This window comes from Salmo trutta, chromosome 28 (genome assembly GCF_901001165.1).
Source record: "Salmo trutta chromosome 28, fSalTru1.1, whole genome shotgun sequence".
Lineage (NCBI taxonomy): Eukaryota > Metazoa > Chordata > Actinopteri > Salmoniformes > Salmonidae > Salmo > Salmo trutta.
In genome coordinates, this window is record NC_042984.1 from 32,627,951 (window position 1) to 32,636,990 (window position 9,040).

The 9,040-nt window shown below is 43.1% G+C and overlaps 1 protein-coding gene across 5 annotated transcripts; it reads left to right on the top strand.

Annotated features, from left to right (window-relative positions):
* Positions 1-3,012: 3,012 nt before the first annotated feature.
* LOC115166042 (zinc finger protein 362) lies at positions 3,013-8,827 on the top strand. 5 transcript variants are annotated; one of them, XM_029719672.1, is made up of 10 exons: positions 3,218-3,319; positions 4,104-4,181; positions 4,858-4,921; positions 5,173-5,425; positions 5,818-5,964; positions 6,173-6,518; positions 6,815-7,039; positions 7,519-7,597; positions 7,929-8,087; positions 8,425-8,827. In XM_029719672.1, the coding sequence occupies exons 3-10, from the start codon at positions 4,859-4,861 to the stop codon at positions 8,539-8,541; spliced, it is 1,389 nt and encodes a 462-aa protein (XP_029575532.1). In that variant the 5' UTR covers positions 3,218-3,319; positions 4,104-4,181; position 4,858; the 3' UTR covers positions 8,542-8,827. The 5 variants fall into 5 exon arrangements, with proteins under 5 accessions (XP_029575528.1, XP_029575529.1, XP_029575530.1 ...); XM_029719668.1 differs by lacking the exon at positions 4,104-4,181 and having other exon boundaries at positions 3,013-3,319; XM_029719669.1 differs by lacking the exon at positions 4,104-4,181 and having other exon boundaries at positions 3,015-3,319; positions 6,194-6,518.
* Positions 8,828-9,040: the final 213 nt, after the last annotated feature.

Below are 9,040 nucleotides of genomic sequence, written 5' to 3' on the forward strand. Positions count from 1 at the left end.
AACTGAGTCAGGTTTGTAGGCCTCCTTGCTCGCACACTCTTTTTCAGTTCTGCCCACAAATGTTCTATAGGATTGAGGTCAGGGCTTTGTAATGGCCACTCCAATACCTTGACTTTGTTGTCCTTAAGCCATTTTGCCACAACTTTGGAAATATGCTTGGAGTCATTGTCCATTTGGAAGACCCATTTGCGACCAAGCTTGAACTTCCTGACTGATGTCTTGAGATGTTGCTTCAATATATCTACATAATTTTCCTCCCTCATGATGCCATCTATTTTGTGAAGTGCACGAGTCCCTCCTGCAGCAAAGCACCACCACAACCTGATGCTGCCACCCCAGTGCTTCACGGTTGGGATGGTGTTCTTTGGCTTGCAAGCCTCCCCCTTTTTCCTCCAAACACAATGATGGTCATTATGGCCAAACAGTTCTATTTTTGTTTCATCAGACCAGAGAACATTTCTCCAAAAAGTCCGATCTTTGTCCCCATGTGCAGTTGCAAACCGTAGTCTGGCTTTTCTATGGCAGTTTTGGAGCAGTGGCTTCTTCCTTGCTGAGCTTCTTCCTTTCAGGTTATGTCGATATAGGACTTGTTTTACTGTGGATAAAGATACTTTTCTACTTGTTTCCTCCAGCATCTTCACAAGGTCCTTTGTTGTTGTTCTGGGATTGATTTGCACTTTTCGCACCAAAGTACATTCATCTTTAGGAAACAGAACGTGTCTCCTTCCTGAGCGGTATGGCGGTTGCGTGGTCCCATGGTGTTTATACTTGCATACTATTGTTTGTACAGATGAACGTGGTACCTTCAGGCATTTGGATTGCTCCCTTGCTCCCAAGGATGAACCAGACTTGTGGAGGTCTCCAATTCTTTTTCTGAGGTCTTGGCTGATTTCTTTTGATTTTCCCATAATGTCAAGCAAAGAGCCACTGAGTTTGAAGGTTGGCCTTGAAATACATCCACGGGTACACCTCCAATTGACTCAAATTATGTGAATTAGCCTATCAGAAGCTTCTAAAGCCATGACATCATTTTCTGGAATATTCCAAGCTGTTTAAAGGCACAGTCAACTTAGTGTATGTAAACTTCTGACCCACTGGAATTGTGATACAGTGAATTATAAGTAAACAAGTGTTGGAAAAATTACTTGTGTCATGCACAAAGTATATGTCCTAACCGACTTGCCAAAACTATAGTTTGTTAAATGAGTTTTAATGACTCCAACCTAAGTGTATGTAACCTTCCAACATCAACTGTACGTAAAGAATTCTATGTAGAGTATCCCGCACATGCGCAAGCCCTCTTTGACCTTTAGCTTTCGGGAAGAGAGGTCCAGTAAAAGTCAGATCCGCAGGAGCTCTGTAAATGATAAAGTCAATCTCAATGTGACTTGGATTTAAAAAGAATAGCGCAGAGACTGATGCTAAAAAATATGTTTACACCAATCCAATACTTTTAAACTTTAGTAGTACAAAAATAATCAAGTTGGCTCCTGAGTGGCGCAGTGGTCTAAGGCACTGCATCATTGTATCGCAGTGCTAGAGGCGTCACTACAGACTCTGGTTCGATTCCAGGCGGTATCACAACCGGCCATGATTGGGAGTCCCATAGGGTGGCGCACAATTGGCCCAGCGTCGTCTGGGTTAGGGTTTGGCCGGGGTAGGCCGTCATTGTAAATAAGAATTTGTTCTTAACTGACTTGCATAGTTAAATATTTTTTAATTCCCTGTTAGCTTGTGATAGCTAGTGATACACAAGCTAGGCCTATTTGAAAAGTTGCCATCTCCTGGATGCATTTACCTGCCAGATTCATTAGCTTGAAAACCTCCCAAAAGCTTGAAAACCCCATTAGATTTTTGGTTAAAGTTAAAGATGCAAAGGCCTCCCGAGTGGCATTGTGGTCTAAGGCACTGCATCGCAGTGCTAGCTGTGCCACTAGAGATTCTGGGTTCGAGTCCAGGCTCTGTTGCAGCCGGCCCGCGACTGGTAGACCCATGGGGCAGCGCACAATTGGCCCAGCGTCATCTGGGTTAGGGGAGGGTTTGGCCGGCAGGGATGTCCTTGTCCCATCGTGCACTAGTGACTCCTGTGGCGGGCCGGGCGCAGTGCACGCTGACACGGTCACCAGGTGTACAGTGTTTCCTCTGACTTATTGGTGCAGTTGGCTTCCGGGTTAAGTGGGCATTGTGTCAAGAAGCAGTGTGGCTTGGTTGGGTTGTGTTTCGGAGGACGCACGGCTCTCGACCTTCGCCTCTCCCGAGTCCATACGGGAGTTGCAGCGATGAGACAAGACTGTAACTACCAATTGGATACCACTAAATTGGGGAGAAAAAGGGGTAAAAAAAGGTAAAGATGCATTATGCAGAAATCGGTCCACCATTTCCTGGTTGCTCAAATTATAATAGTGCGCCTAATTTCAGTATATGCGACAAAACAAGCATTATACTATGCCATCACACTTCTGACACCAGTGTAGCGAACAGCAACATTGCGGGTCGCCCAAAAAGCTACATATTGCAGCTTAAAGAAAAAATAAACGTAATACATAGTTCTTTTTTTGTTCGTTTCTGTCAAAGATAATAGTTGCAGAATAGTTTTTGTTTTTCAAACCGGTTTGTTAATTATTTTATTTAAATTGACTAATTCGTTTTTTCCTGACAAGTTTTTGTTTCAGTTTTCATTTACTATAAACCTTGGTTAGGAGACATAGGTTCGAGACCGGCAGATGGATTGCCCTGTCACCGTTTGCTATGCCATCCCACTTCTGACACCAGTGTAGCAAACAGCAACATTGCGGGTCTCCTTGTGTATTGTGGTGAAATACTAGACTAAATCATTATTGTAGTATCCCCAGGAATGCTATATCCACTGCCCTTGGACTGTATGCTCTCTAACATTAATTATGAAACAATTCCATAATAAACAATTGTCACTTTGCTACCACTACTAGTGGAAAAAAATCAAGTGCCAATGTAACCAGTTTTGGGCGTGTGATAAGATCAAGAAGTCATGTATCGAAAAATGCTCTTTTTGAGTAATGTTTGCCATTGACACCTGATGGACATTAGATCAATGGTTTGTGCGTCGTTGTTTTGCATTATAGCCAAGTTAAAATAAAAACCACTGCAGTTGGATTCAGATTAGCCTACTTTTTAAAATGCCCAGCCTTCGGACAGCTTGGCAACAGCAGCTACGTACAGTGTGTAGCAGCACCCAGAAGCGAACAAAGCGACCCGGAAGCGCTGAACCAATTGGAGGCAGGCAGAAAGAATACCAATCTTTAATAATAAAGCAAGACAAAATCTGCAATCGGGACATCAGGTCTGTGTGCAATTCATGGAATTTGTATGTAAATGTGCATTTCTGGAAGTTGATAAACCCCAAATGTATGCATTATGCAGATAATATCATGTATGCCCCTCGATTCGTTAAAAAGTTGGAATGTAAAAAAGACCAAAGTGAACGCATTTTGGAAAAGATTGCCATTACGTCTTTTAGAATATCTTTCTGTCAGCGTTCGGTTGTTGCATTATGACCTTTACGCATTGATGATGTTTTATAAAAACATTTAAGCGCAAAGCTCGAGCATCTTACCTATTTCCGTGCTATTTGCAGGGCATGGTCTGTTTAGGAAGTGTCCGTATTTTAAGAGGTGGGGAGGCCGGGCTATTCAAACCTGCAATTCGTCGTAAACATTGATTCATGTTTTTGACATAAACACACATCTGTGTTAAGCGGCCTCCTTTTAGGAGAAAATGAGACGCTCCTAATTTTGGGGTCTGCAGAATATGGCGTCCCGCCTTATAAAAATAAGTCAGGCTGCCATTTTTGTTTCTCTTTTGTCTGAAAATGTTTTAATAAATGTGTCTGAGAATGTTTCTGTGTGGCATCGTATCGGATTGTCGCATCGCCAAATGTGACTGAATTTCAGAGCTGTCGAGGGGCACACGTGCTATCAAAAGTCTAGACTACCAAAGGAAACATTTTATAAGAGAAATGCTGCCTAAATGAATTATAACTGGAAGGGGACGTAACTAATATTTTACAGGAAATATATTTTGTAAAGGATAAAACGTTGACATTGAGCCTATTCTGATTTCCGTAGACCAACAATGTGTGCTAAACTGTCTAGGCATAAAACCTCTGGCATAAACCTTTGGGAGTGGGATAAAGAATATTGAAGGTAGGCCTATCGAAAACGACTTGACAGGTGTGACCGTATTCAGTGCAAGTTTGGATGTTTGATTGCATTCTTGTAATGTCTTTTGAGGCCTGTGATTCACTGCAGTTTGAACTGAACATACTAGGTTTTTATACAATAATTATGAACATGTATTATTGTGACTATGTGTGAATTGTGCTGTTTGTTCGGTTAATTACCCAAATCCTAATGCGACAAAGTTACTCTATTGGCATATCATATATTTTTTATAAGTATTCATGTAATATAGTAGAAAGAATATAATAACTTAACTTATTAGGTAATAAACTCATGATTCACACAGTCACAATCTAACTTCATAAGCCATATGGTACAAAACAGGTTTCTTTGTCTTGAGAGGTAGAGACCTGAGTCTGCCTCCCAATAAGGCTATTGTACTTTTCCCCACTCTACTACTACTGCTCTGTACAAAGTCAAATAGGAGGGATGCTCAAAAACAAAACAGTCACAGGAATCCAAGAATAGATGGACAGATATCTCGACTCTTGACATGAAACATCAGTATACCTGTCCATTTTATTCTTAGTTTAAATCTAATACGTTTTAATAACCTCCCAATACATGGAATAATGCTTTGTCGATAATTGTGTTTGGAAAATGATAAAATACCGCAATAAAACGTGCGTTTCTATCGCAGGATGGCTGAGCCTCGGTTCAACAACCCCTACTTCTGGCCTCCGCCTCCCTCCATGCCTGGCCAGGTAAGGACATCTGCATTTTTTTCTGTCCTTACATCTAGGCTGACATGGTTATGCATACTCAGCTCGTTATTTTCTCAGTTAAAAGTATTTCAATCTAGGCATGGTCCGTATAGGTAAATGCCCATCAGAAGAGGTTAACAACTAAGGTATTAAACGGTAACAAAAGTATGACTATAATGGGATCATCTTTAGCTTGATGGTTGATACAGTGGAGCTCTTTTCTGTTGAACATGACCGGTTAACCCTTTCAGCTGGATAACCTGGTGCTCATCAACAAGATCAAGGAGCAGCTGATGGCTGAGAAGATCCGACCCCTACACCTGCCACCCAACTCAGCCCCCTCCCAGCAAACCCTGCTGGTGGCTTCCTCCCCCTCGGACGGGGGGCAGCAGCAGCACGGCATGCCCATGCCCAAGCACCAGCAGGGGCAGCACCACCCTCAGGGCTCGGTCCAGCAGCCCGACATCGCCCTGCACGCCCGCCCAGCCTCCAGCTCTGTGCCAGGTAGGTACTGTAACAGTGTTTGCTGTCTGCTCACCACACTGGAGTGCACACTGGAGACACCACCTGGCTCTGGTCATGCTTAAAGACCTATATTCTGTTCAATGGTCTCAATCTCAATAGTCCGAAGTGCATTCCCCTTCGCATCTCCTCTCCGTCATCTGCATTGATTAGGAAAGCACAGATGAAAGTCATATGGTGGATGCCTACCAGTGTAGTTCTTTCATATCGGTGCAGAGGATTGAAAGTAAGTCAAAAATGTAGCTTAAATGCAGCCATAGATGTAGACATTTTTAATCATCCCCGTTGTATTATGGAGCGTTGTAAGATCTCAGGATGCATGTTGAGTATAAATTGGTGCTATTTATAAAGTGATTTTCTCATTTATCCCTCAGTTAGATCAGTTAATTTTATTACCTTCAATGTCGATGATGCAGACGTGAATATGGATGACAAGTCAGCAGTGAAGGCCAAAGGACTGTGGGATGAGTGGCACATGCGACAGATCGTCGAGCAGCCCTCTAGAGTTAACCATCGGTCAGGTAATAACCACACCACCTTTCTCATTGGAAACATACAATCGTCAATGAAAACATTAAAAAGCTGTGTAGTTCACGAGGGTTAGACAAGAGCCGAATACATTTCAGTGTGCCTCTTAAGTTCTGACACCTTCCCTAATTAGTTTGTGTCAAAGCTCAGTCTCTCAGCAAGCTAAATCGCTAACCTTTTGCATGGCTTATCATTTGTAAGTCTTCATGTGCCCATACACAGGTCTGGCCCCGTCGTCCCGGCCGGACGGCCACAGCACTTCCGAGGCCCTCACGCCCACCACACCCACCTCCAGCAGCCAGAACCGACTGGGAGGGGCCCCATCGGTCAACATCATCTCCGGGCTGGCCAGTGGGCCTGGCATGGAGCAGATGAAGAGCGGAGGCCTGGCCGGACTCCTCGGCCCTCCACCCAAGACACCCCGCGGGCGGAAGAAGATCAAAGCGGAGAGCGGAGGGCCTCTTCTGGTGGTGCCCTACCCTATCATGGCCTCTGGCGCAGACCAGGGCTGCATCACCTTCCCTGCCAAAGAGGGCAAAACCTACAGGTATGGGCAATGTTTATAAAACTGCTTCAATTTAGCTTAGTTTCAAGTGTACATAATAATTCTTATTTCTTCAATAAGCACCCATTTCAGTGGTTGTAGACCTAGAGAAGTTTTAGTCACATGCACATATCGGTAACGGTGTTATTGGTAACACCGTGTTATACATAAGACATTCATAACACCCTCAAAAATCTGTCATGCCACCTTTTTGAGTGTTGCAGTATCATTCATAACACAACCTTCATCCATGACATATGATATGACCCAGTCCCATTTGTATGTATCCCTCCACCCAGATGCAAAGTGTGTCCGCTTACCTTCTTGTCCAAGTCGGAGATGCAGATCCACTCCAAGTCCCACACGGAAGCCAAACCCCACAAGTGTCCCCACTGCTCCAAGTCCTTTGCCAACGCATCCTACCTGGCCCAGCACCTCCGCATTCACCTGGGCATCAAGCCTTACCACTGTTCCTACTGCGAGAACTCCTTCCGTCAGCTCTCGCACCTGCAGCAGCACACCAGGTAATTTGAGTTCACCTTCATGGAATAGGAAGGAATAGGAAAAAAAGTCATTACCAAAATCCACACCATATTAAAATGTGTTTGTGGCTTCACAATGGCAATGACAACATTAAAAACATATTTTAAACAGGAACACTCCATGTATTGCTGGAATGTACAGTAGCCTTGAACTGCTTTGTTGGATAAGGGCTTGTAAGTAAGCATTTCATCGTAAGGTTGTATTAGTACCTGTTGTATTCGGCACATGTGACAAATAACATTTGATTTGATTTGATTTGCATCAGTGACCCTGACATTGGGCAGCACTGAGAAATGTATGATTATGGATCCTTTGTTTTGTAACTCTTTATTTTTTTTTACACCATATTCTTTTACATTGTCATTACATTATATTCCCTGTCATAATTACTAAATAAAACATAGTATTTCAGTCCATTCTCTCTCCAACACGCATCTATTTTTCTCTGCATGTGTCTTAGAATCCACACGGGTGACAGACCCTATAAATGCGCGGCCCCTGGATGTGAAAAGGCCTTTACCCAGCTCTCTAACCTCCAGGTCAGTATTACACCACAGCAGGATTACTTACGTATGCTCTACAGTCCATCTCTCAGTGCTGAATGGCCCCGAGCCTATTGATAATATTAAAGGTGCTACATAGTAAAATTCTAACTGAATGTAGCCCTTAATGACATACTGCAGAAGTGAAGGTATAAGATTCCATGAGAGAAAAATATGGTCTACTCACCCATACAATAATTACTTTCCTGGGATGCTCTGAATGATAGTTATCCTCTAATGAGTGACTGAGTTGTGCTTATCTCTTCTATTTCTCTCTCGCTCTGCTCACCCCCTCCCCTCCCCCTTCTCTCTCTCTCTCTCTATGTAGTCTCACCAGAGGCAGCACAACAAGGACAAGCCGTACAAATGTCCCAACTGCTACCGTGCCTACTCAGATTCAGCATCGTTACAGATCCACCTGTCTACGCACGCCATCAAAAACGCTAAGGCCTACTGCTGCAGTATGTGTGGCCGGGCATACACCTCAGTGAGTATCCTATCCCTCTGTTCAGTATTAGGTGTTAGTAGTAGTGTAAGCAAATCCAAGGCATTGCTATAGTCCTGGTCAGTTATAGCGTCTGTAAACATTTGCAGAAGCCGCACATAAAACCACAACATAACTAAGCATGAATTAAGCTCACCACATGAAGAAAGAAAGAGGGGTCAAAGATTGTGATTTACAGAATCAGTTGCTTACTGACTTTTATAAAAACCTGCAGGCGATTACTGAATTTTGGGACCAGGGTTGCCAACCTATTCCTGTGTTTAGGTATTTGTGTGGAGAAACCAACAGGTTTTGAGTCGTCCATTTTGTGTCTTTGCAGGAAACCTACCTTATGAAGCACATGTCCAAACATACAGTGGTTGAGCACCTAGTGAGCCACCAGTCTCCCCAGAGGACAGAGTCCCCCAGTATCCCAATACGCATCTCCCTCATCTGAGCTTTCCACCCACACAGCATTACTGTATGTTGTTATATTAATTTTCTATGTAAGGCTGTAGTTTAGGGACCCTGCATATAAGGCCATCGACACAAGGCCTATATACGGTGCCTTTGGAAAGTATTCAGACCCGTTGACTTTTTCCACATTTTGTTACGTTACAGCCTTATTCTAAAATTCATTTTTAATAAAAATCCTCAGCAATCTACACACAATACCGCATAATGACAAATTGAATACAGGTTTTTTGAATTTGTAGCAATTTTTTTTTAAATAAGAAAAAAAAGAAATACCTTATTTACATAAATATTCAAACCCTTTACTATGAAACTCAAAGTAATTTATGGTAGAGTGGCCAGACGGAAGCCACTCCTCAGTAAAAGGCACATGACAGCCTGCTTGGAGTTTGCCAAAAGGCACCTAAAGATTCTCAGACAATGAGAAACAAGATTCTCTGATCTGATAAAACCAAGATTGAACTCTTTGGCCTAAATGCCAA

Coding starts and splice junctions, on each gene's coding strand:
- LOC115166042 (XM_029719668.1), top strand. CDS start 3,156: ATGCCCAGCCTTCGGACAGCTTGGCAACAGCAGCTACGTACAGTGTGT. Junction 3,320..4,857: donor ATCTGCAATCGGGACATCAG/GTCTGTGTGCAA, acceptor TTTCTATCGCAG/GATGGCTGAGCCTCGGTTCA. Junction 7,598..7,928: donor CCCAGCTCTCTAACCTCCAG/GTCAGTATTACA, acceptor CTCTCTATGTAG/TCTCACCAGAGGCAGCACAA.